This window comes from Micromys minutus (assembly GCF_963924665.1).
Source record: "Micromys minutus genome assembly, chromosome: 9".
Taxonomy (NCBI): Eukaryota; Metazoa; Chordata; class Mammalia; order Rodentia; family Muridae; genus Micromys; species Micromys minutus.
Genome location: NC_137978.1, coordinates 51720503 through 51748396, shown reverse-complemented (window position 1 = coordinate 51748396; position 27894 = coordinate 51720503). Strand labels below are relative to the sequence as shown.

Sequence of the window (27894 nt, the reverse complement as noted above, 5' to 3'; positions counted from 1 at the left end):
AATGAGCAGCTGGAGGGGTAAGAGCCTCCTGAGTCTGGAAATAGTGGAAATGTCTAATGTTGGGAGGAAATGACTCAAACTTTACCCACCATTGGCACTGCCACACGTGGGTTTCATCTATGTGTGACTCGGAGCTCGGGGTGCAGGGTTGCTAGACTCTTGGACAAAGGTGTCTGCTTGTGGGGTGGAGGTCCGGGATATCCTGCCCCATTCTCAGCTTTCCTCTGCCTTCCTTCTCCCAGTCCTCAGAACTACACCAGCCCTCGGGGAAGCTGCTGATTCACTCCTGCATGCCTGCCATCCAGGGACACGTGGGCCTGTCTGGCTGCACTAGCTGCAATTCAAGCCCATTCTATATGGACTTGGCCAAGTCATTTAAGGACAATAAGCAGGTTTGGTTAAAGTCCCATGTGCCACTTCTAGGTCCTCTCCCCACAGACTCCCCTGACTGTATTATCATCTCATCCCGATAACCACAGGAAGGGAACGCCAACTGTGCACCCATTTTGTAGATAAGGAAACTGAGGCTCGGAGAAGTACCACAGCTCTCTGAGGGAGAGCTAATAAACAGATACCTGGAATCCAAGCCACAGCCCACTCTAATCCAAAGCTCCTGCAGGTCTGTTGCTATCCCCACTGTAGACAGAAGAGGAACCCGCTAACACTTGTGCTTGAGAAAAAGAGAATAGCTAGGGGGTAAATCTATTTCTGGTACCACCAACCTAACAACGTCCATGAAGAGGAAGGAAGAAGGAGGGCCTTGCTTCCCTTCAGCTGAGATGGTTTTAATGGTTAAGATAGGACAGGGAGGAAATGAAGCCAAACCACTGAAAACAAAGACGTTTCCCAGGCTTTGCACACTTTCTGACTTAGCACACTGGCATGGTTGTCCAAGTTCTGAACTCTCAGCCTGATCCCTTCTCTCGTTTAAAAAAAAAAAAAAAAGCCATTAGATATTCTGAGGACTCTGGGATCCTTTGAGCTTTGACCTCAGGTGTCACATAGACCCACCCAGAATCCTCCTCCCTGGCACAGTGAGTCTACAGCCATCCACTGAGGTGGCACCCGCCCTATGACCCACTCTTGATCTGTGTTGACAGTGAATGAAGTTGTTAAAGAAAAACTGTCTCTCACTTATGGGCACCACATACCGGTCCACCATGGGACTCCCCAGCTCAGTCGTAAACGCCATATCCCCCACTGGGAGACTCCGCTGCCAAGTCCTGGCCAGCATCCCACCAGCCTCCAGGTCTCCGTCTCGCGCAGGGACACACCCCGGGGGAGGAGCCACCTCTCCTGACCAGTGCAGGCAGGCAGGCAGCCAGCACCGGTTTCCTCTAGTCTGCAGCTGCTAGCTCACCCTCCTCGACCGACATGGCCCAGGAACGCCCCTCCTGTGCCGTGGAGCCCGAGCACGTCCAGCGGTTGCTGCTGTCCTCTCGTGAAGCCAAGAAGTCAGCCTACTGCCCCTACAGCCGCTTCCCTGTTGGGGCTGCCCTGCTCACCGGGGACGGGAGGATCTTCTCTGGTAAGGGCTGGCGCTTGAGTCCCCTCTGGGGCAGCCTGGATGGGGCCCAGGTACAGGTGGAGAGGGAAAGAGAATGGGTCCTCTCCTGCCTCCTGCCCAGGCTGTGGGCTCACTCGACTGCTTATCTATGCGGTGGCTTTCTGTTCTTACAAGTCTGGAGTGGGGAAGGGAATTTGCACGTGGGGCTAGAGGGAGAAGCCAGACCAGCAGGGCAGGAGACTGATTACTTACTGTATTCCCAGTATTCACCTGCCCATCAGGTTAGTTCTTTCTATGACCTCCTGACCTAGATTAGACCCATTTTTAGATGAAGAAGTTGAGGCCAGAGACTTGTCCTAAGTTACAGAAGGCACTGGTGATGGGACTCAGGACTGGAGCTCCCAAAGCCCCACCTTCCGGAACCCTGGGGTACTGAGGATGGAGGTTGAGAAAGGGCATCAGGCAGGTGGCGTTTTGTTGTTTGTTTGTTTGTTATTGGGGGAGAGGATTCAGGCATGGTCTGGGAATCCAGCAGTCTGTACTGAGTTAAGGATCTGCCCTGAGCTCATGTTTATAGACACTCAGGGAGGTCAGAGTAGGTTGCAGGTATGGTGCTGTGCTTGCTTACATGCACCAGGGTCTTGGTTTAGGGGAGCAAGAGGAGAGGAAAGAGAATGAGGAAAGGAGGAGGGGGGAAGGAGAGAGGGAAAAGGGAAGGAAGGAGGGAGGGAGAGAGGGAGGAGGAAAAGAAGGAGGGAGGGGAGGGAAGGAGGAGGGAGGGAGGGATGGTGGAGGGAAGAAGGGAGCTTGGTTAAACATAAGGACATTCTTGGGACATGGTGTGGACAGGTAGCAACTACGGTGGCCTTTTGTATGTATGCCTTGTTTACTGAGCCTCTGTGGGTTTCACGAATTACACCAGTGTGTGACAAAACCTTTTCCTGGGGGAGACACAACACACATCTGTTTACCACAAATCGGGAACCCACAACAGACCGAAGTACAGTTACCTCCAAAGTCCAAGTTGGTAAACCATTGGACTTACCTACAGGAATATGGGTGAGGGGTTACTGCAGGAGCAGAAAGGACTCAAAAAAAAAAAAAAAAAAAAAAAAAAAAAAAAAAAAAAAAAGAAAGAAAGAAAGAAAAGAAAGAAAGAAAGAAAGAAACAGCTGCATCGCCAAGGCCCACCCCAGCATGGGTGACAGCTCACAAAGCTGGGAACCTGGAACACAGACTGCAGGCAGCTCACCGGGTTGGAGTGCATTCTTTCAGGGTGGCTCGGTTGTTGTAGACCTCTTTCAGGCTGGTCTCAGAGTCCTTACTGCAGCCTAGCTTCCTTCATCTGAGAGGGACTCTGAGCTTTACTGTTTACTCTGGCAGGGAGCGGGTGCAGTTAATCTGGTCAGCTTCAGGGACTTCCTGAAGCTATTTTGAGTTTGTGGGGTTTGAGTAGATGGGGTTTGTGGAGTATATGAGTAGGTGGCTTGGGCCAAGACTGTGGAAGTAGGAAGAAGAGGAAAGAGAGCTGGGGTGATCTGTCAGTCAGTAAAGTGCTGATCTCCAGAGCACTAGAAATAGGCACAGCGCCACTCATAATCCCAGTGCTGGGTAGGTGGAGACGGATGGAGCCTTGGGGCTCACTGGCCAGATAGCCTACCCTAATTGGCAAGCTCCGGCCAGTGAGAGCTTGTCTTAAAGAACAAGGTGGGTGGTGTCTGAGGAATGATACCTGAAGGTGGTCAGTCTGGCTTCCTTACCCATGTACCTGCATACACACACACACAAACACATAAACACACACACATGCATGTGTTCATGCATGCATGTACAGACACACACAGACACACAGATAGGCATACACACAGAAACACAGAGAGACAAATACACACACACACATAAACAGGCACACACAGAGAGACACACACAGAGAAAGAAAAACAGAGAGAAACATACACATAGATAAGACAGGTACACACAGAGAGACAGAGAGAATCAAACACACACACACACAGACACACACAGACAAGTACACACACAAAAACAGAGACAAACACACAGATATACATACAGAGAGACAGAGAGACAAACACACACACACAGATACACACACACACACACACAAAGAGAGACAGAGAGACAAACACACATAGACAGGCACACACAGAGAAAAACAGAGAAACAAACACAGACAGACAGACAGACAGACAGACAGACAGACGCACACACACCCGCATGCATGCACACAGGAGGAGGAGAAGGTATGAGAGGCAACCAGGATGAAAGGAAACTCTGGTTCAGGATTTGCAGCTAGGTGTAGGCAGGGACCACGACCAAAGTCAGAAGGTACAGAAAGTAGAGTGAGGAACACTCAGTAAACGGTAGATCTCTTGCAGGAGGGAGGCAACAGGAGGCTTTCTGTCCGCAGCAAAAAACCTCCAGGGTAGCTCCTATCTCAGGGCAGGCTGACCCAGGAACTCAGGTGCTGTGACAGGTGTTTGTTTGTTGAAACAGCATTTCTCCTCGTAGTTCTGGCTGTCAGAGAACAATAGGCCGGGCTGGCTTCAAACTCAGATTCCTGCCTGCCTCCGCCTCCCAAGTGCTGAGATTAAAGGCGTGCCCTGCCATGCCCAGCCAAAAGTACCTATAGTTAGAATGGTTTTTTTTCTTTGTTTTTCAAGACAGGGTTTCTCCTGACTAGTCCTGGCTGTCCTAGAACTTGGTCTGTAGACCAGGGAACTCAGTGAGATCTCTGCCTCCCAAGTGCTGGGATTAAAGGTGTGTACCTCTACACCTGTGTGCCAGATGCCACTCCATGGTGGTTCTGTTACTTGGCAGGTTAGTCTTCTCTACACACTGGGGAACATGGTCATTTTTTTTTCTATTTTAATTAATTTCAGAGGCTAAATTTTCACATTTGAACCTTTAATCCTTCAGAATAACTCTTTTTGTTTTTATTATTTTATGAATGTGAGTGCAGTGTCTTCAGACACACCAGAAGAGGGCATCAGAACCCATTACAGATGGTTGTGAGCCACCATGTGGTTGCTGGGACTTGAACTCAGGACCTCTGGAAGAGCAGTCAGTGCTCTTAACCGCTGAGCCATCTCTCCAGCTCTGGCTTTGGATTTCAGGACAGGGTTTCTCTGTCACCCTGGCTATCCTGGTACTCCCTCTGTAGACCAGGCTGGCCTCAAACTCAACAAAGATCGGCCTGCTTCTGCCTCCCTCACCCAGTGTCTCTCCGAAACAGTTTAGCCACAGTTTTGTCACTGCAGTCAGGGTTACCATTGTTTTCCTTGCCTCCTATTTGCGTCCATTACCAGCTCACCATGCCCCACCCACAATAGCAAGAGTCTCCTCCCACCACAAAGACTGCAAGTTTGCAAAAAAAAAAAAAAAAAAAAAAGACCCCTCAAGACTTTGATTGACAGAGCTGTGAGCATGTGGGTGAGGCATGCCAATTGAAGCACACCAACCGTATGTTTTATAAAGACCAATCTCAGCCCTCCCATCTGCCAATCACAAGCCTTCCTGAGTCACCAAGGGAGTGTCCCTCTTTTGGGCGAGAGCCTCTGAAAGGTCTAGAGCAGCCAGAGGTGAGTGGCTGGAGTAGTTGGATGGAGGGGGTCAGGTGGCAGGCATGTCCGACTTTGTGACATTGTAAATGAATGTTGCCATCTGCTAACAGAACCTCTCTGTCTTTGAGTCTGTCTCTCCCTCTCTCTGCCAACCTCTGCCTCCCAAGTGTTGGCATTACAGATGTGTACCACCACTGCCCTGCAAAAAAAGAAAAAACCTCTTGTTTTTTAAAGATTTCTTTTTAATCGTGTGTATTTGTCCGTCCGTCCGTCTGTCCGTCTGTCCAACTGTCTGTCTGTCTACATGTTTGTGTGTGGGTATGAGCACATGACTACAAGTGTCCAAAGAGGCCAGAAGGCATTGGATCCCCTGGAGTTCCAGGATGAGGGAGTGGCCTGATGTGTGTGCCGGGAACCGAGCTATGGTTCTCTGCAAGGTTAGCACTTAGCTACTAACCATTGTTTCAAAAATCTCACAATGTTTAAAGGGCTACAGTTTTGTGTTGGGCCGCCATTGTAGCTGGATGTGTTTGAAAGTTCACTGAGGCATGTCTTTCCTGGAGTAAAGCTTTCTAGCTGCTGCAGGGATTTGATGTGGAGCAAGAGCCCTTCCTTCAGTAGTTGTGGTTAGGCGTGGCTTTGCAGCTTTAGGGGAGGTTTCTCTGAAGGGTCCCTTGCTCAAGATCTCCTGGAAGAAGGGAAGGTCTTCTGAGTGGCGGGTTTCCATACACAGAAAAACACCAAAACAGGCTTCCAGAAGAGACTTAATGTCTCAATACAAAACTAACAATCTCAGAGGTTTTAAAAAAAAAAAAGTGTGTAGCTAGGCCTAGAGGCATGGGCCTTTAATGCCAGCACTTGGGAGGCTGGGACAGGGAATCTCTCTCTGAGTTTGAGGCCAGCCTGGTCTACAGAATGAATTCCAGGGTTGCCAGGGCTACACAGAGGAATCCTGTCTTGGAAACAACAACAACAAGGTTTGTGTGAGTTGTGTGTATGACTGTTTATACATGTGTTCGGGCACATGTGGAGGCCTGAGGCAGACATTAGGAGTCTTCCTTCATCCCTGTCCCCCTTAATGATTGGGCAGAGTCTCTTTCAGAGCTGACCACATTCTAGCCTAGCCAGCTAGCTTGCTGTGGAGATCCCATGTCTGCTTTCTTAGTGAGCGCTGGGTTAGAGATAGCCCACCCCCACCCACTGTGTGCTGGGGACCCAAACCCTGTTCCTCAAGTTTACACTAATATTTTATGTACTAAACTATCTCCCTAAACATTGACAGTATTTGGCCTCTGCCTCGTTGACCTAGGCTGAGTTGGGCTCCTCTGACTGTCTCCAAAAAGACAGAATTTTGCTCAGAGGTAAGCAAACAGAAGACATTAGCGGAAGTCTTGGATCTCCACCCCGGTGACAGAGGTAGGGCCAGGTGCATGGAAGGGGGGCCCATGCAGTCAGCTTGGGAGGGGGATAGGGGTCCCCAAGCAACTGGAGGAAACTGGATCATCATGGGGTGAGTAGATCAGGAAGCAGAGAGGGCAGGGTCTACTTTAGACACTGAGTTTGTAGCTTACAGCAAGCTGTGTCTGCTTAGCTCTGCAAGATTCTCCCAATCAACAAAATCCCAGCTTCCTTTGCACAAGAGGCAGGCATCCCATGCTACTCAAATGTAAGTCTGCTGTTGAACGGCTTGCTGTCAGCAACCTCAGAAACAAACAAACAAACAACAACAAACCGAGCACTCTGTTAATCTCCACCCTGTGGGAGTTCCTCACAGATGGGTCGTCTGGGCTGGTAATTGATAACTACGAATGTGTTGTCCTAATTCACCAACTGGTAGCTTTCTGCAGTTCCTGGTAAGAACAGTGAGAGAGACAGAGAGAGGAAGAGCTGGGGGGGAGGGGTGGACACAGGGGTTCAGGCAGGACAGGAGGAGTCAGAAACTGACAGGCCAGGGAGATAGAACCCATCCTTGCCTCACTGGGAAGATGCTCTGTCCAGGTCATGGGAGGCCAAGTGGAAGATGGATAAAGGAGAAGCAGAGAGGACCACTCAGAGCCCTGGGCATACTTCAGGAAGCATCTCTGTCCTCTGCTCTGAGTGAGCAGATCACCACAGCATAAGAAAGGATCTTGGGACCCTGCTGTGCGTCCTGCCCACTCTTTGCAGGTACCACCTAAGGCAGTGGCTCTTGGCTTTCCTAATGCTGCGGCCCTTTAATACAGTTCCTCATGCTGTCCTGACCCCAACCATAAAATTACCTTTGTTGCTACTTCATAGCTGTGATTTTGCTAGTGTGATGACTCGTAATGTACGTATCTGTGCTTTTCAGGGGTCTAAGGTGATCCCTGTGAGAGGGTCATTTTGACCCCCAAAGGGGTCACAAGCCACAGTGTGAGAACCACCGGCTTAAGAGATGGAGCGTTTTCCTTCTTTATTGTGTGATCTTGGGACAGTACTGTCCCTGTCCCCTTTCCATCCACCATTTAAGGAAGAAGCCACTTTACTGGATGAAGGTGAGTTGCTAGGAGAAATTATGGACCTAAGTTCAATTCCCAGCATCCATGAAGAAAGAGCCAGGCACAGTGGTGCACTGTCTGAATTCCAAGTGTTCAGGACACTGAGGCAGGTGGATCCCTGGAGGTCACTGCCCAGCCTAGTTAGCCAAGAGAGCTCCAGGTTCAGTGAAGGACCCTGCTTCCAGAAAATAAGGCAGGAGCAGGTACAGTGGGATGCTGAGGTAGCATCGTGAGTTACCAGCAATCTATGAGAGTCTATCTCAAAGGGGCGGGAGGAATCCATGGACTTTGGCCTAGACCTATCTAATAAAAAGCTCCAGGAGAGGCCTTTCAAGAGAAAGTCTCCAGTGAGTGGGCTAGGATGTGCCTGTGGTCCCAGCTACTTGGGATACCAAGGCAGGAACGTAAATTTGGGTCTAGAAGTTTAAGCCTAACCTGAGCAGCAGAACAAAGCTGGCAAGAGGGAAGGGGAAAGGAAAGGAGAGAGGGGTGAAGGGGTGTGTATTGTCTCTTTTACCTCTAAGATCCCTCAGTAAAGAGAATATATGTGGTGCGCGTCAGCTCTGATTTCTTCTCGGGGCAAGTCTCCCCACTGGGAGCCTCTTTGCTTGCTGGGGTGGTGGTAGCATCTCACCCTGGTGTACGTCTGCTTAGAACAAATGCTATAGAAAATCAGCATAGTCCTTTGGATGGAACAGACCGGCATGTGCATCCCTGGCTCCCTGGACTCCTCCTTTCTGTAAGAGGGAGTCACAATGGTACCCACACTGTCTGGCTCATGAAAGGATTCACTGATGCGGGGAAGGCAAGGTGCTTTGGAGTAGCCTGGTGGGCTGGGCACATGCCCAGTCGCTGAGGCCGTGGGATACCAAGTCTCATCTCAGATGTGTGTGTGTGTGTGTAAACCATATATACATATACATCATACAATTACATATACATCATATACATATACAACTACACATACATATATATCATATACATATACAATTACATATGCATCATATATACATACAATTACATATGTATCATATACATATACAATTACATATACATCATATACATATACAATTACATACATATACATATACACATACACATACACATACACATACACATACATATACATAATGCCGTTATTTCCGTTTCAGAAATGCAGCTCTGAACTGGGGTGTTCTACTTGCTCGTTGTCTCTAATCCTTTTCACTCGGATGGCTATAGCTAAATGGCACAGGCTGGGTAACTTTGACAACACACACTGATAGTCAAACAAGTCTGGAAGCTCAGGAGTCCAAGCTGAACACGTCATCAGATTTAGTCCTCGGTGGGGATTGGCTACCAGGCTTGGCCACCTCCTCTTGATGTCCTGGCACAGCAGGAGAGAGCACTCTCTGCTCTCTGTGGGGCTACCTTCCATGGTGACCTCATCTAAATCTAGCCACTTGTCAGTGCCTCTCCTCTTTACTCCACGGTAACACTGGTTAGGGCTTCAACAAGGGAAGTAGGGAGGCACGTGCACATTCGGGCCGTGTATATAGCCAGGAACTTGCTGTTCTGCACCATGGTCACCCTCAAAAACCACAACACGACCAAGCTTGTCCTCACAAAATTCCCATTCAAGTTAAATAACAGAAGGATGTGCTTCAGCCAAGAAGCACCACGAAGAAAGTTAAAGCCACAGAAGCAGACAGAGAAGGCGGGAGACAGAAGATGGAGGTTTGGGGAGGATGTCAGGGAAGGCTTCTGACATAGTTGAGTAGGGGGAACCATGAATCTGGTCTCTAAGGACAGAATGACAACACATTAGGGTAAAGATGTTAATTGGCTTCATTTTGGGTTCTAGCAACAGATTCACGTATTAATAATGTGTTCATCAGCTGGAGAGATGGCACATGAATTAAGAGCATGTGCCGAGCTTGTGGAGGAATCCATTCCCAGTAGCTCACAAACACCTGTAGCTCTAGCTGCCGGGGATCCCATGTCTTTCACCAAACGTGTGCACATACCCTGGAGGGCACCAGCACACACATGCACATACCCACATACGTGCACATACATTTTTTTAAATTAAGAAAACCTTTAAAAAACAATAAATCAAGTGTTCAGAAGGCTGGAGTTGTAGCTTGATTAGTAGAGTGTGTGTTTGTCTAGCAAACACCAAGTCCTGGGTTTGAAACCCAGCACCACACACACCAACTCATTCCAGATAGGGAGCCTGTAACAGACCCAAGTACAGATACCACCAAAGTCCAACTTGGTGAACGTGCACTTATTGCGGTTACTTACATGAATATGGGGGAGGGTCACTTACAGCGGCAAAAATGACTCAAAGACAGCTGCATCACCAAGGCCCATCCCAGCATGGGTGACAGCTCACAAACAGGAAACCTGGAGCCCAGTGCACAGCCTGCAGACAGCTCGGCAGTTGGAGAGCGTCCTTTCCAGGTGCCTCGGTTGGTCTAAACCTCTTCCAGGCAGTTTCATTTATCTGAGAGTGACTCCCAGCATTCTTTGCTCCTTACTCTTGGGGAGGGAGGCGCCTAGTGATTCTGGTCAGTTTCAGGGACTTCCTGAAGGTATTCTGAGTTGTTTACTTGCTGTCTTAAGGGGCTTCCCAGGAGTACTGGAATATTTCAGTCTGGGCGGAAACTGCAGCACTACAGAGGCAGAAGTGGGGGATGAGCTTCTAGGTCACCCTCAGCTATGTATCTGGTTTGAGGCTAGCCTGGGCTACAACAGATCTCAGCTCAAAAAAAAAAAAAAAGAAGGAAGGAAGGGAATAAAGGGAAGGAAGGAACAAAGAAAGAAAGAAAGAAAGAAAAAAAGAAAGAAAGAAAGAAAGAGAGGGAAGTATGTAGTGAGCATAGCAAAGGTGGCTGAAACAGAGACAGGCTGTCTTTTCTGTCACTTTCCTGTGAGATGCTTGTCCCTCAGTCTTGCATCACGATGACGAAATACCCGAAGCTTTACAGTAACGGTCTGTGTGTTGTGCAATTTTGTATTCTCAGCTTGGGTGAAAAAAAGGAGGAAGTTACTAGTTGTAAATTTTCACAGTTCTGCTATTTTTCAGGGAGAGCTGTGATTTAGTGAAGGTTTGCTTTGGCCCCTGGCTCTAGCTCTGCAGGTCCCTATCCAAGGTCCAGCAGCCCTGTGTCCTGGGCTTCCGCCAGAGCTTCACACACAGCACCAAAGCTCCCCCACAGTGCACAGAAGCAAGAGAAACAGTTGGTTTCCCATAATCCCTAGTGAGGACACTCCTCTACTGACGGGTCTACAGACCCCTGACAAGATCCCACCTCTTAGAGGGACAAAACACCTTCTAAAAGTGCCATCCTGAGGACCACTCAGACTTTTTGGGAACATTAAGTGGCTAAACCATAGCAGCTAAGCCCAAGACAAATTAAACATTAAACAAAATTGATAAAGTTATTCTGAGTTGTTTTTTGGGTTTTTTTGTTGTTGTTTTGATTTTTGGGGGGTTTTTTGTTTGTTTGGTTTTTGGTTTTTATTTCGTTTTGTTTTGTTTTGAGGTAAGGTCTCATGGAGTTCAAACTGGGTCCAACTTACTATGTAGCTGAGGCTGGCCTTGAACTCCTGGTCCTTATGTCTCCCTCTGTCAAGTTCTGAGGTCACAGGTATCCACTACCATATCGGTCTCTTTCTCCTGATTTCCAAGAAAGTCTGATAAGAACTTAATTTTGATTCAGTGACTTGGAACTTCTCAGCCCAGGGTGACTTTATCTGAGGTTTGGTTCTTGCTGTGGGCATTTGAGAACGAGAAGACTGGGTTTCTATACTAAATGTTCGGAGCCTGCCAGACAAAAGGGATGGACAGAAACTCAGTTTGTCCTGCGACTCTGCCTTAGAGATGTGGGGGGTCCTGCTGAGCCCATTCCTCCGCTCCCCTCCCGTGTTCAGACGTTGTCGGTAGTTTAAACAAAGCGCTTCTGAGTTTCCAGCACAGAGCCCACAGTTACCCTGAGAGAGGACTCTTCTCTAACTAGCAGTTTGCTTTAATAGCCCCTCAAGGCTTGGAGCTCTAGCTTGGTGTGACTCCTGTGTGGCAGGAAAGTGTCAGACCTGAGCCAGGGATGAGGTGGGAGCAAGTAGGGTGCAAGAGGGTCAGCAAAGTCAGCAAAGTCTGGGGAGGCGTGCAGACTAGAGTAGTATTTCTTTTCTTAAAAAAAATATTTTATTGTTTGTGTGTGAGTGTGCATGCATGCATGTGCATGTCTGCCTGTGTGTGTGCACGTGTGTATATGTATGTGCTTGTAAGCATGCCACAGTGGGCGTGTGGAGGCTGGGAGTCAGAGATTTAGGAATCTGTTCTCTCTTCCACCTCGAGTTCCAAGGAGCCCAGTCATCGGTTCTGTTAGGACAAGTTCTTTTAGTGGCTGAGACATCTTACCAGCCCTAGAGGTGCTTCAAGGAAGCCATTTCAGGATAGGATCAGGAACCTGGCTAAGAGCCAAGTCTGTCTTACCAGACCTGTTATCCCAGCTACTCAGGAGGCTGAGGCAGGAGGATGGCATATTTAAGACCATCTTGGTCCACAGCAGGAGTATAGTGTTGACCTGGGCCAAGACCTTCTCTTAAAAGTAAAAACAAAACAAAACAAACAAACAAACAGACAAACAAAAGGCTGCCACAAAAGCCACAAAATAAAAGGGTCTGAGGGAGGTAGCTCAGTGGTGGAACACTTGCCTGGCATTCAGTGTACTAAGTTCAATCCCCAGGAACCCCTGAAATCCCCTCCACCTGCCAAAAAGGACCTGACTGGAGAGATAGGATGGAGAAGGCCTTAGAAACAAAGAGTAGTCTTGACCCCGCACAAAGGGGCACAGAACAAAAGGAGGGCAACCAGCAAGGTTTGCGTGGCTTGGTTTGGTTTTTTAATAAAAAGAGTGTGTCCTGACTCAAACCAGGCTAACAAGCACACCAGGGCAAGTGCCTGTATAAACAAACATTCTATCTGGTAGGAAAGGTTAAAAGATTTGCGTGAGTTTTATAGTGTGTGTGTGGTGGGGAGGGGGGAAGGGGGAGGGGAAAGAAGGGAAGGAGGAGAGAAGGTGAAGGGGAGGGGGAGAGAGAGAGAGAGAGAGAGAAAGAGAGAGAGAGGGAGGGAGAGAGAGGACGTTGGTGAGCTAGCTTCCTTTGATGGGAGGGAAAAGACACACACACACACACACACACACACACACACACAAAACATTTTCTTATGCAAGAGAGACTTGTTCATCCAGCCACGGATAACTCCCATTTTCCTATCAAGTACCAAACGTCGACTGTTGTTCTCAGGGTTGCCTTGTCCTGAGCATTCCAGGTTGTGATCCTGGCGGTCTTCCCCGGCCTCTTCATGACTGTGAGATACACATGAGTTGTTGCAGGCTAAAGAAATGCATGAGCTCACGTAACGATCCCATGGAGGGGACTGGGGATATCCGGGTCTCGGGGACAGCTGCCTAAGCGCAGATACATCTCATTCTGGGCAAAGGTCTTCTAATGGTCCCTCAGAACAAAGGCCATCCTCGGGGCAGAACAGAAGGTCTACACAGACAAGAACCCTGAGTGGCCAGTTTGGGTGAGATGTTCATCTGTAGGTCAGACAGTAGGGAGGCCATGTAAGAAAGGATGGCAGTTTCCATCCAAATCACATGCTGGGAATGAGGTGACCCTTTATAAAACAGGAAGAAGAGCCTGGGGAAGTGGTGCCCTTCATAAAAAAACTTGCTATAACCCTGAGTTCAGCTCTCCAGTATCATGTAAGAAGAGCTGGCATAGCCTAACAGGATAACCTCTTGTCCCAGATTAGGGCAATGACGGGACAGCAGGATCCCTGGGGCTTGGAGGTTATCCAGAGTAGATAACTGATAAGGTCCAGGTCCGGTGAGAGACTTGTCTTAAAAAATAACAATAATTGGGCTGGAGAGATGGTTCAGCGGTTAAGAGCACTGAGTGCTCTTTCAGAGGTCCCGAGTTCAATTCCCAGCAACCACATAGTGGTTCACAACCATCTGTAATGGGATCTGATGCCCTCTATCGGTGTGTCTGAAGACAGTGACAGGGCATGCATATACACAAAATAATACACGAATCTCTTTTTAAATAACAATAATCAATGAATAAATTGATGAGGGCTCAGCAGTTGAGCACCGACCGCTCTTACAGGGGACCCGAGTTTGGTACCCAGCTTCCATGTCGAGAGGTTCACAGACCTGTAACTGCAGGTCTCAGGGGACCAAATGCCTTGTTCTGAACTCCACAGCAACTGCATTCACATGTGCACAGACACCCCGACACACGTGTATGCATAGTTCCAGATAAAAGAAGATAGGAAGTGCTTGAGGAAGATTCCAATATCAGCCTCTAAACATGTGTGCACATGGACACACACACATGCATGCACATATACAAATGTGCACAGACACAGTTGCAAACTCAAAAAGAAGAGACACTAAAGTCAAAGCAGTTGATGCCCACAACACTCTACAGTTGTTCCCACTGTGTATACCAGCCGTTCCTCCCTGTTATAGGAACCTGTCACCATTGAACAGCGCAGAGCCGGCCCTAGCCTGGCCGTGAAACATGCTGGCCTTCCTCACGGCCGACCTACAGATATGGCATCCTGCTAAAGGTCTAGTGGCAGCCATCAGTTCTGGACCGTGGATCCATGTGGTCTCAAACGCCGTGAGCGACATAATAAACTCATTCACTCTAAGTACGCTAATACAAATTATGAAGGAGCAGGAAAGTCCGAGCGGACATGTGGACTCTGGCAACAGTGACTTCTCTTATAGTTTCCAGATCCAATAAACACAGAATCACAATGGACGCTCAGACTTGGACCTGGGGAGGGTGACAGACAAGAACTGAGCTGACTTGACAGATGACTCAGTAACTTCAGAAAAATGGCTGCCTAGCTCTCTCTTCTCTGGCAGACCAGGAGCCAGGCTACAGTCCAGGCCTTTGGGCTGCCCTGCTCTGTTCCACAAAGCTGGAGATAAAAACCCTGTCCAAGTGTCCCACCATCCCCAGAGTGAAGCCCTCATGCACCGGTTCAAATTGGCACAATGTCCCATTCAAGTCTTAGCCCTCTGCTGGACAAGGTGGGACACGTCCTTAATCCCAGCCCTCGGAAGGCAAAGGCGGGTAGATCTCTGTGAATCCAGATTGATCTACATAGCCAAGGTCCAGGTCTAGGGCTACTTCATGAGACCTGTCTCAATGAAACAAACAATCCAGTCTCAGACCCTAGGAAGGCAAAGAGGAAGCAGTGAGCGGGCAGTGAAGCTTCCAGAACTGTGGTACGTTGTTCATTGCACATACTGTTTCCCTTCCTTGGCCTAAACAGCATAACTGGGCTGGGGAGATGGCTCACCTGTACAAGTACAAAGCCCTGAGTTCAAATCCCAAGTAGCCATACATGGAGAAAGCGGGATGCATCACACTTGCCTATAATCCCAACGCTGTCGGAGAGACGAGAGACTCCTTAGTGCTCGCTGGCTGTCGATCTAGCCCTAGGTTCACTCTCCCAAGGGAACAAAGCGGAGTATGACCCAGCAAGTGTTCTCTATCCTCCATTGGCCTCCTCAAATGCACACAGGTCTACACGTGTCTCACAGGCACACACCCACGCCAGCAACACTGCTCCAAGGGAGGTGGGAAACTGTGGTTTCCAGATGGATAGCTCTGTGTCCAGCTAAACTCAAGGTGGGGGAGCAATTAGCAGCCTCTGTCACCAGGCCCTCCATAAGGACCCGTACATAGCCCCTTCCCACACACAAAGTATCCACCTACCACCTGGCTACGGAAAGCCTCTGAGCGCAGAGTCCCACTGCCCCATGGCTCCTCTGGTCCAGATGCACCTCTGCTGGTTCAGGGGTCTGTGAACTGAGTACATTTCCGCCCCCACTCCCATCCATCCCCACCACACACAGTGTGGGTTGTAGATGGTGATAACAGAATCTCCCACTAGCTAAAATGAGGGAGCACAGTCACCAGTCATGGCAGAAAGTGAGAGGTTTCCTCTCCCGGCATATTCCCTGTCTGTTATCCGCCGGGGGGTCTCCAGTCTAGCTGTCTAGGAACCACTTCCTTGGCCATGTTGTCATTGGCGACACATTTGCTAAGAGTGTTCGGTTTCCAGCACCCGCATGGTGATTCACAACCATCTGTAACTCCAGTTCCAGGGGATCCAGCGCTCTCTTCTGGCCTCCGTCGGCACTGGGCGCGCGCGCACACACACACACACACACACACACACACACACACACACACACAGTTGTTCCCACATACCTGTAAGCAAAACGTCCATAAAATGTAAAAGACAAAAGCTTTCAGACCACACTGAGGGGCCCTCCAGTCGCTTCCATCTCTTGGATCCAGATCTGAGGCTGCCTCTATGTGTTTCCTTCCTCTGAAGCACCGGGCGAGTGATCTGTATCTTCACACCAGGCGAGCACTCTGCTACAGGCAGCAGAGTTCACTGTGTGCATTTAGCTGTTCACTTTATCGAGCCTTTGTCTTGGCCTTGACCTTAGGGATGATGCGGCTGCTCCCTGCCCAGTGGCAATGTCATCTGCTTCCAGGTTTGGGAACCAGGATGAGGCAGCAGGGAGACAAAGACTTGAGCATTCTTGGAAAATCCGCTCCAAGTGAGCCCCAGGGTCCTCCAGTGCTTCTGGACACAGCGCCCTGTCCTTTTCTATTTTATTTATAATATTGGGCCCCTCCCTGGCCCAGGTTGTGGGAGTGTTCTGGTGAGGGGGGTCCTACGCTGTGATAAAGCATGACTGAAAGCAACGTGGGGAAGAAAGGGCCTGTGTCACATAAGAGTCCGTCACTGAAGGAAGTCAGAGCACGAACCCAAGGCAGGAACCTGAGGAGAAGCCATGGAGGGATGCTGCTCACTGGTTTGCTCCCCATGGCTTACTTAGCCTGCTTTAGTAAGTACTCGGGACCCACAACCCAAAGGTGGCACCACAAGGAGCTTGGGCTCTCCTACATCAATCATCGAACAAGAAAATGCCCCACAGACAAGAAAATCACACACACACACACTCATTTTCTCAACTGAGGTTCCTTCTTCCCAAATGACTCTATCACATGTGTCAAGATATATAAAACAACCTCACCAGGAAATGCTTCTGATGTCCACCCCGCTGGTATCTTCTCTCCCCTCAGGGTGCAACATAGAAAACGCCTGCTACCCACTGGGTGTGTGTGCCGAGCGGACTGCCATCCAGAAAGCCATCTCTGAAGGGTACAAGGATTTCAGGGCCATTGCTATCTCCAGGTGAGTGAGAAGGACCAGATACAGTCGAGTTCATCACTCCTCCAGCTAACGTCACACATACACACCTCATTCATTCATTCATTCATTCACCAGACACATGACTATGTATATGTTCTTCCCGGCAAACACAGGGCCAGGGATAGGAGGGCAAATAAGAAATTAGAATCTGAGGCTGAGGACATGGCTCAGTTGGTAGAGTGCTTTCCTAGTATGCAAAGACACTGGGTTTTAACCCCAACATTGCAAAAAATTGGACATAATCTCACACTCCTATAATCTCAGCACTCAGAAGGTAGAGGCGGGAGGATCAGAAATTCAAGGACTGCCTTGGCTACGTGAGACCATGTCTCAAAAAGAGCAAGGGCAAGGGGAGCTGAAGCAGTGTGGCTCAGTGGGCAGAGCACGTGACACATGCCCTTGAGGACTTGAGTCCTGGCCCTGAACAAACTAGGTAAAAGACAATCACGGTGGGTTGTTCCTATGAACCCAGCACTGCGGCAGTGTTGAGAGGCAGATCCCCCGAGCTGGCTGACCAGTCCGTCTGGTTCAAACTCCAGGTTCGGTAAGAGAACACCTTCCAAAAACATAAGGTGTGGGCTGGAGAGATGGCTCAGCGGTTAAGAGCAACCAGCTCTTCCTGGAACCTGAGGTTTCAGTCCCAGCGTTGACATGGTAGCTTACAATCATCACATGCACATGCTACACAGACATACATGTAGGCAAAACAGCCAGACACATAAAATAAAATGATTGGAAATGTGTGTGTGTGTGTGTGTGTTTGTGTGTGTATGGCAGAGTGACTGAGGAAGACACCTGAAATTGACTTCTGGCCTTCACACGTGTGCATACATACCTGCATGCACACATATGCACAAAAGCACACTCCCCACTCCCACCCCCCAACACACATAAGGAAAAGTAACAATACATCTAAAAATAAAATGCATGGATTTGATCAGTGGTAGTGAAACTGGAGACAGCTCCCAGTTCCATCGGGAACCTGAGGAGTCTCTGGAATCTTTCAGGAGCCTCCACATAGGTTTAAGACAAACCTCCCTGAAGCAGAATTAGAATGTATTAGAAGACATTCAAAATACTTCTTAGATTTATTTTATGTGTATAAGTGTTTTTTCGTGCTTGTTTTGTGTGTGTGTGTGTGTGTGTGTGTGTGTGTGTGTGTGTGTGTGTGTGTGTGTCTGTGCACCAGAAGCATGCCTGGTGCCTGAGGTCAGGAGATGATATTGGATCTCCTGGGACTGGAGTCACAGACGGCTGTGACCCAGCATGTGGGTGCTGGAATCAAACCTGGGTCCTCTAGAGCAACTGTGTTCTAACCCACTGAGCCATCATTCCCAGTACCTTAAAAAGTGTTTTGATTGTAGACTTTAAGCACAAAGGTTAACAGAAAGAGAGATGCCCATGAGAAGGGTTAGACACACCCAGCTTGAGAATGAGCTTTTCAAAGGAAATATACACCTGGTTATTCCAGTGGTGACTGTTTGAGGGATTTGGAGGCTTTGAGATTTTGTGGTTCATCTGGTTTCTCTCTCTCTCTCTCTCTAACTAACTCCAGCTAGGATCTGGCTACACTAGATCTCCAGTCAATGCTCTCTAGTACCTCAGGTGGGGTTGCTCTAGCTCCGAGAGCTTCCTCCAACGGTAGTGTGGTGGGGCCTTGTTGGTGCCAGACCTAGACTATGTGGCTTCCAGACCATTGTCTGTGTGAATGAATGGACACTTTACTAGTTTAGACCCCAGCGATTTCATGCTTTTGTGGGGCATTGCATTTGGGTATCCCTTTTGAATTGGCCAGGAGAGACAATCTCCGAAAATTACTGGTTAGGAAATTGACCCGGGACAGTTGAGCCCAGCCAGCAGAGCCAGCTCACCAAGCATTGGTCTTTGGTGTGGGACTCTAGAAGATCATATCTTCCTGTGAACAGAGTTGGAGCTTGGTAGAGAGGCCAAGGCTTAAAGAAAGCCCGACATAGTGTGTGCAGCCGAAAGGGACCTTGTGGCTTTTCCAAGACCCTGTGTTTTTGCCCCAGTCTGGCCCCCAGGGAATCCCAAGTACCCGAGGGTCATGTTGGGGTGACTGCAGCCAGGGGTGCCCTTGGGAAGCGAGGCTGCGGTTCGAGGCTTTCTCTGGAGCCAAGGGCTGTCCTGGTTCCCTTAGGTTTTCAAAGAATAAATGAGGCCGAGCTGGGAACATTTTGTGCAAATGGGCACAGAGCAGGATGTGCATTGCACTTAGGATGAAATGGGGAGAAATAACTCAGTTTCAAAGCTGGTCCACAAAAGTAAGGACCTTCGGGGGGGGGGGGAGCTCAAAGCCAGCAGATTGGTGCTTTAGCGTCTGTAGCTTCGTTAGCATTTGCCCAGTGAAAGGCTCTTCACCTGCCATTTGTTTTTTATTTTTATTGGATATTCTCTGTATTTACATTTTATGTATTATCCCCTTCCCCCAATCCCTATGAAGGTATGCCCTCTCCCAACCACTAGCACCCAACCAGCCTACTCTGGATTTTTAACCCATAACTGAATCCCCCAGCCAGCAATGCGGTCATTATCACACTAATGACTTATTAAACAGAGAGCTTGGATCTAGAGGAGGAATGCCAGCCAGCTCTTATTGGCACAGACCAGGGCCGAGCAGTCCTGTCCCCTCTCTGCGATCACAAAGGATGGAGATGCTGTGGGCGTTGGCAGAACCAGGTGAGATTATGAAGCCCTACTGTACTCCTAGCCTCTGTCCTCGGACTTAGTAGGTTTCTAGCTCACCAAGCTAAGCATGACCTCAGTGTGTGGCCAAGGTCTGCACAAACCACACGAAACCCTTGATCTCTGGGGGGAGGGGGGACAAGGTAGCCCCGGGAGGAGAATCAGGAAAGCCTGGGAGAGATGTCTAGATGCAGCCAGCTTGTCTGATGGCTGTTGCTCTCTCTTGCCAGGTATGTTAAGTGACAGGTAAAAGTCCCAGCTGAAGGGTCTCTGGGACCTGCTCTACTGTCTACCAAAGGTGCTTAGAAGCCTCCAAGCCCAGCTGTCTTGTTTTATTTTTTGATTAGGTCTCACGTAAGCTAGGCTGGCCTAGAACTGACTTTGTAACCAAGGCTGTGACCCTGAAACTCTGATCTTCCTGCCTTCACCTCTCGAGCGCTGAGAGGACATGTCTGTAGCATCAGACCCACGTTGGGTGGTGTTGTGGGCCAAACCCCTGGCCTCTGTGCGTTATAGACCCTCTATCTGTCCCACTACAGTCCCGGCCCTCTGCCTGGCTCTTTAAGCTGGAAAATTCATGAAAGGAACAGGATTGGGCTGGCCACATGAATTGACTTCTGTGAAGTCCCTAGCATGTAGTGTGTCACCAAGGATGTGCCATGAGGTTGTCGTTCTTACTTCTGCAAGACACAACAAGAAAAGCAAAGGCAGAGATTGTGGGTTCTGAGTTCAAATCCTGGTTCTGCCCCTGACTGGCTCTGTGACCCTGAGTAAGCTGCTTCTTTCATGATCTCTAACGTGTAGTAAGAGCCTGAACACAGGTTCATGTCTTCTGGGATGTTGGGGGATTGAATGAGCTGATTGGCCGGCTCCTCCGATGAGCCTCGGCTTAACATTTGGTACTGTAGCTCAGAGTAAAATGAGCGGTTTAACACAGTTTAGAACCCTGGTTGGCTGAACCTGGTAGGATGTAGGATTGGTCCCCTGGTGACCTCTGACTCAGGTCATTGTATCTAAGAAGGGAAATGACAGGGACAGTTCACATAGAGTCTCACAGGCTGTGGAAGGGAGGCTGAGTTCCCTTGGTGACGACACTTTGGAGTCCTGCCCAGTGTCTGCTCTTGTTACAGCATTTCTGTGGTGTGGTGTTTCCCTGCCAGGTGTAAGGAACTCTGAAGGCAGTGGCACTCTGGGGGTCTCTGTCACCCCTTTCCCACGCCTGCCTAGTTTAGAGCAGGCCCTGGATCAACACAGGTAGAAAGAAACAAAACATAAGACAGTCTAAACTGGTAACATCAGTCACCCAGAAACTGCATAGTTTACTTGATTTACAAAGTATCCTGCAGAGGGACCCCCATTCCCTCAGGTTCCCATGGGGTTTCTTCTAAAGCAGGAAGCCTTCTTGGGGAAACCCCACTTTCTTTGTGGAGCAAAACCAGCTTTTGATTTGCCAGGCACAATGGAGCACGCCTTTAATCCCAGCACTCAGGAGGCAGAGGCAGGTGGATCTCTGAGTTCAAGGCCATCCTGGTCCACATAGTGGGTTCTAGGACAGCCAAGACTACACAAAGAAGGAGGGGGGAGTAAAACAGAAACATTCTTTAATTGAGCCTTTGGATATAAGTCAGTTATGGAATCTGAAAAATAGCCCCTGGCTGCTCTACCCCATCATTAACTGTCTCCACTTGGTCCATTATTGGCTGGTTAGTTGGCCCCTTCCTCTCTTTAGAGAGTGAGCACAGTGAATTTGTGTGTCTGTTCATTGTAGTAGCCCCCAGCACCCGCAGCAGTTCCTAGTGCCAGGCCCGTAGTAAGTGCTCAGTAAAGATTAGTCATCTGAAATGAGCCAACATCTGCAGAATGCTTTGCAGGGAGCGCAGCATGCTAGGTACACGGTGCACAGGATAACAGCTTCTGTTAGTGCATAGCAATGTGAATTATAAACAGCACAGAGCACACCGTATGCAATAAAACAGTACGTGATAACATACTAAACTATGGCAGGGCTGCACAGGGAAGATGGGCGGAAATTAGCCCAGGCAATAATGGTAAAGCACTCTGAGGCTTAAAAAAAAAAAAAAAAAAAAAAAAAAAACAACAACAAACAAACAAAAGCCCTGGGGCTGGGATTCAGCTCAGTTGGAAGAATGCCTACCAAGTATGCATGAAATTCTGGGATCCATCCTCAGCACTGCAGAAAACATGGTGGTGCATGACTGTCACACAGGAACTCAGGAGACAGAAGCAGGAGGCTCAGGAGGTCAGGGCTATCCTCAGCTACGTGGCAAGTTGAAGAGGCCAGCTTGGGCTATGGGAGACTTTGTCTCAAAAATAATTTTTTTTATACATCCTGGGGACATGCTATGTCATTTTGTTGGAATCCTGCCAAGTAGATGACAGCGTGAATCACATGTGACAGGCAAAGGGACAATCCTGGGTGTCTTAAGATGACTCAGAGCCACACAGTAAGCAAAACAGAAAGTTGGCCAAAATCCCATGTTTTTAGAGCAGTCCCCAAGCTGTGGGCCCAGAAGGGTAGGGACTGTGGCAGCAGGTAACCAAGGCCCCTATCGCCAAATCTGTGTTCTGTCAGAGCCGCGCAGCTGCACAAAGGTGCCTGGATGCTTGAAGTCTGGAAGTGTGTGTCTTGCTTGCTCCGTTTCCCTCAGATGCCAGGAGCCCATCTTTCTCTTTGAAGAAATTCTTCCATGCCCAGAGCCTTCCAGGCCCCTTTTCCTTTTTCTTCCACTTCCCTTACTTTCTTCCTTTTTACCCATATTTTTATGTGTGTGTGTGTCCCATATTTATATATATGTGGTGTGTGTGTGTGTGTGTGCGCGTGTGTATCCAAGGAGGGCAGAAGGCTTTAGCTTTTCTAGAGCCCGAGTTACAGATGTTTGTAAGCCACTGTGTGGGAGCTCGCTTCTCCTGGAAGAGCAGAAAGTGCACTTAACTGCGGAGCCATCTCTTCACCCCCATATTTATTTGTCTAAAACACAGAGCACCCCCGACTTCAGGATAGCCATTCTGCCGTTTATCTTATCAAGCCTCACCAATAAAACGGCTTGTTTTATTGTCCTGATTCCCTGCTTGTTAAATGCCTGGTCCGTAGTTTTTCACTATATGGGAATGCACGACTCTCTTCCTCTCGCGAGGCCCAGCTGATGCCACCTTCTGTGTGAGACATTGTCTCGCTCCAGTGGCCGGCTTATTACTCTTTTACAGTGCATTTTTACGGCATTTTACTTAAATAATAGATCACCTAGTTTTGTGCCATGCCTCCTGGGCCCAGCCATCCCATGAAGAAGGCCAGAGACAAGCTGTCCTTCCTGGAGCGTGGGTGACAGACAGCTAAGTGCCTCTTAAACATTTATGAGCACACTGGTGAGGCGCATTACCACTGTGGCTTTGATTTCGGAAGTGTGGCCAGCCGCCAAGCCAAGTCGCCTTCCCAGCCTCCAGAACACAGTGGTTCTGGGACTCAGAAACTGCCTGGGGAAATGTGACCCGATTTGCAACAGGACAGGGGACTCTGCGTGGATTTAAGCCTTGTGGGAGACTGCTCTCAGCTGAATCTTTGTTTCCCTAGTGACTTACAAGAAGAGTTCATCTCTCCCTGCGGAGCCTGCCGGCAAGTCATGAGAGAGGTAAGAGCCTAGTCCCTTCCTGGAAAGCATCCCTGAGGTCTCTTAGGGGCCACACCAGACTGCCAGTGTGGACAGTTACTGTCAGAGCTCTATACTCTGCTAGCTGATTCCCAGAATCTTCCTGGGTTCGAGTGAGTGAGTCCCTCTCTTGACACATATGACCCCTCTCAGTTCTTGATGCCAGGTCCTGAGCCAGCTCTGGGGACGACCTCGTGGAGATTCGAGCAGCTAGGAAGAGAATTTAGGGGACAGAGGGTTAGCAGGGGGCTGAGAAGGATAATCCCAGCCTGTCTCTTGAACATAGCTAAGTCTGATGAAGGCAGAACTACTCTCAGTCCCTGCTGGGTTGACAGTAACCACTCCTGCCAGTTACAGGAAGACGGCACAGCCTGGGGAACCTGAAATGCGTCCCTTTTGGCCCTTTTCAGCAAAAGCTTTGCCAGCCTCTGCTCAAGGTGGCTCTCTTTGAAGGTGACATTCTGGTAGAAGTATAAATCATGGAAGGCAACGAGACAGTGTTCTAGACAGAAGGACCAGCGAGCTCACGCTGGCCTAGATGTTTGCCATGTGTACACTGGACGGACAAAGCGCAATGGGCAGAGGAATGATGGGACGCAGGATCACAGGCAGGGGACGGGTCCCACGGCCATCAGCCAGAGAACAGAGAACATGAATGGAGGGAACTGAGTTATGCACTGAAAAATGATGAAAATGACAAGTCTTACATAATGTGTGTTTTACTACTGTTCCCGTAAAGTCGAGAAAAGCCAGGCATGGTAGTATATTCCTGTAATCGTAAAACTCAGGAGTTGGGGGGCGGGGGTCCTGCAGGTTTGAGGCTAGCCTGGGCTCCGTAGCAAGTTCCGGGACAGCTGTGGCTATCCAGGGAGATCCTGCCTCAAAACAAACAAAAACAACAAAATTGAAAAATGAGAGAGAGAGAGAGAGTATAAAGGGGAAGCCAAGGAAAATATGAAGCAAGTGTTATGATGTGTTTATTATTTTTGTGTTTGTGTGCACACATGTGTGCCACAGTGCAAGTGTCAGAGAACAACTGTTTTGAGAGAGTCCATTATCTCCTTCTACCATGTTGGCTTCAGGGATCCAACTCAGATGATCAGGCTTGGCAGCAAGCCCCGTTCCCTGCTGAGCCATCTTGCTGGCCCTGGCAAACTTTATAACGTGTACCGTGTACCGGTGCGAGGCTTTGATTTTGTTAACTGTGAAAATGAAGGGGTGGGTTTGGGTGGTGGGCTGGCTGGCTGGTTGGCTGGTTTTGCTGAGCTGGGGGTGGATGGAATCTAGGACCCAGGTCCTACACTGAGCTACACCCCAGCCCTGACCATGGATTCCCACTCAGGCCCAGTGGGAGGGTTTTTTTTTTGTTTTGTTTTGTTTTTTAGTTTTGTGTCTGTTTGTTTTTGTTTTGCAGGAGTGGGGTTTGTATTTGCTTTTTTTGTTTTTGTCCCAGAGGGTTTTTCTATGTAGACCTGACTATCTGTGGAACTCACTCTGTAAACCAGGCTGGACTTGAACTTAGAGATCTACCTGCTTGCCACCACACCCAGCCCAGCGGGAGCTTTGGATGTGAACACAGAGCATTGTGGGATGTTGGGAGGAGGATGCCAAAGCAGCTCAGGGCCTCTATAGTCTCCAAAAATGAAAGCCACAGGCCCAGAAAGTCCCAAGCACAGCCCTTGAGCTGCAGCTCGGTAGGAGAACAGTCAGAACCCGAGAATTCTCAGAAGGAGAAGCAACTGCCATCGTTCCACAAGTGCCACAGTCTGTAACCATACCCTGGGCCAAGTGTGCAGGAAAGTCTGGGGGTGGGGAGGGGTTGCCACAGGGCAGCTTCGTGCTGTCTGATCTCTGAGCATTCTTGCTTTGGAACTGGTGTTGCTCGAGGGGGCAGATTACCTTGTTCGTCTGTTTTCTGCTTCCCAGGTGGACAATTCAGGGAACCCTTCTCCCAAGTCAAGATGGAAAAGCCACCCCAGAGGCATTTAATTCACACAGGGATTTTTTTTTTTTTAACCTCAGCATGGGGACTCAAAGGTGGGGGTGGGGGCGGGACACCACACCTGCCAGCAGGGTGACTGTGCCTAAGGAAGCCACCAGCAAGTACCAGGTCTCTGGCTCCTAGGGCCCCTGCTTATGGTCTTTTTTTTTTTTTTTTTTTTTTTTTCAAACAGATGAGACGCTGGCAAAGGAGAGGGGTGGGGGAGAAGGAAGGGTAAAACCAAATGTGAACAGTGAGCTATGAGGCCTGGGAACCAGGGTCCTGGCATCTAAATAAATCTGCACGCACCAAGCTCACACCCTCATCCTCAGACTTGGCAAGCATGAAATTTTCCTCCCTTGAAACCCAAATTCTGAAAAGTCCCAAAGATTGATAGTGTCTGGTAACAGCTCAGTGATTCAAACACATGGAAGAACAGGAGGCCATGTCACAATGGCATCAGTCACAATGCCACAGCCTCTGTGAACTGAGCACCTACTAGGTGCCAGGGTCTGTGAATCTCACCATGCCTGCGAGGAAGAAGCTGGGTCTGTTGGCTTCATCTGTATCACTGACGTAACTCCCCAACCACCCACCTCGCTGGTGGCTAGGAGCTCCTATCACTAAAACACATCGTAGATGAAGACAGCAGATGCCCAGAGGACCCAGATAGGGTACAGGAGAAAGTTCTGGAGACATGCTCATCTCTGCTGATGTATGTTACTTTCCTACCACTGTGACAAGACACCATGACCAAAGCAATTGAAGTTTATTTGGAGCTATGGTACTAGAGAGTTGGGGTTCATAAAGCAGGGACAGCAGATAAGAGATGTGCTGGCTGGAAGCTGGAAGCTCACATCTGGAGGCTCACATCTGGAAGCTCACATCTGGGAGCTCACATCTGGGGATTCACTTCTGGGAGTTCACATCTGGAAGCTCACATCTGGAAGCTCACATCTGGAGGCTCACATCTAGAGGCTCACATCTGGAAGCTCACATCTGGGAGCTCACATCTGGAACCGTGAGCAGGAAACAGTGAGTGCTCTGGAAACCATGGATTTTGAAACCTTGGAGCCTTCTTTCAGCAGCCCTCCCCAAACAGGCTAACCCACCAGGGACCAAGAATTCCATCTCTTTCAAATCACCACAGCTGACTGATACCACTAAGTCTCAGTTTCTTCAATAGTAAGAGGAGCTTAAGGACAGCCACCACCTCCAGGGGGAGGGGATGCTGTAATGCACATAGTGTGTTCATTGTCCTGAAAGACAAGGACTCCTTCTGGAGTGAGGCACAAAGAGGAACTTGTAGGGGACAGCAGGTGTTGGCTGTCATTGGTTGTTGCAGAAGGAAGCCTAGCTTTGGGATATAGACTTTTTAAAAAGATTTAACTTTTAATCATGGCTGTGCTGGATCTGCATTTCAAACACAGTTGCCCGTGAAGGCCAGAGCATCACATCTTCTTGGAGCTGGAGTTACAGGAAATCATGAGCTTCTAGTGTAGGGACTGGAAATCCAACTCGGCTCCTCTGTAAGAATACTGAGTGCTCTTGACCACTGAGCCATCTCTCCAGCACAAGGAACAGATATTTCAAAAGGTATTAGGAGGATGGTTCAGTGGTTAAACTCTGGCATGTTTAATCTTTGAGGACCAGAGGAGTGGATCCAGAGAAACCCACGTGTGCCAGGTGGTCTAGGCAGATAGCTGCTGTACCAGTCTTGGAAGGAAGACAGGGAAGGGATCCCCAGAGCAAACTGGCTGGCTGGAGTAGCCATATGGCCGAGCTCTGGGTTTGATGGAGAAGATGCTGCCTCAGTGAATAAGGCAGAAGAACCATGGAGGATGATTCGAGACCCAACCATTGGGCTTTCATATCCTTGTTTACCCATATGTGCCCCAACACATGCATACATACATGTGTATACCATACATGCATGAAAATGGAGAAAAGGTATACTTTTAACAAAGCTCCTGGGGGCATTCTCCAAGGGAATGCTTGTGGCCCATTGATAACAGGCCATGCACTGTGCTGTTGGCCAGTGCTTTTCCACTGAATCCTCCCTCAGGCTCTCTGAGCCAGGTACACAGTTATTGTTACTCACTACTGACAGGTAAGGGAAACTGAGGCACAAAGAAAATAGTAGAGTCAGATTCAAACCGTGCCTTTCATCTTGTCCCCCTTCAGTCCCACAGCCTCCCTCACACAACTTTGCTCTCTTTTCCAGTTTGGTACCGACTGGGCCGTGTACATGACCAAGCCGGATGGCACATTCGTAGTCAGGACAGTCCAGGAGCTGCTGCCAGTCTCATTTGGGCCTGAAGACCTGCAGAAGATTCACTGAAGGGCTGGAGCATACAATATCTGCCGAATGTGAGAGCCCAGGTTCACTAAGGAACGGCTCTCGGTAGACTTCATAATGAAGACACCACAAGGATGCTGTCTCTGGCTGAGCCTTAGCGACACTTGCCACATGGGTCCCAAATGGCTCAGCAGGGGAGGCTTCCCTAGAGTGATAGAAGTCACTACCATCCTGGGGTCTCAGAACACTCCATTCCTTCCTCTCCCAAAGGCCTTCCAGGCCTGGTCTGCCTTCCTACCAGCCTTCCAAGGCTCTGCCATGTGACTTTT

At 49.1% G+C, this 27894-nt stretch overlaps 1 protein-coding gene across 1 annotated transcript; it reads left to right on the top strand.

Annotated features, from left to right (window-relative positions):
• Positions 1-1374: 1374 nt before the first annotated feature.
• Positions 1375-27891, top strand: CDA (cytidine deaminase; the record flags this gene model as incomplete). The annotated part of the gene is made up of 4 exons (XM_080922035.1): positions 1375-1528; positions 16788-16899; positions 23210-23267; positions 27491-27891. 4 exons carry the CDS (start codon positions 1375-1377, stop codon positions 27605-27607), a joined length of 441 nt encoding a protein of 146 aa, XP_080778161.1. The 3' UTR covers positions 27608-27891.
• Between the last annotated feature and the right edge of the window lie 3 nt (positions 27892-27894).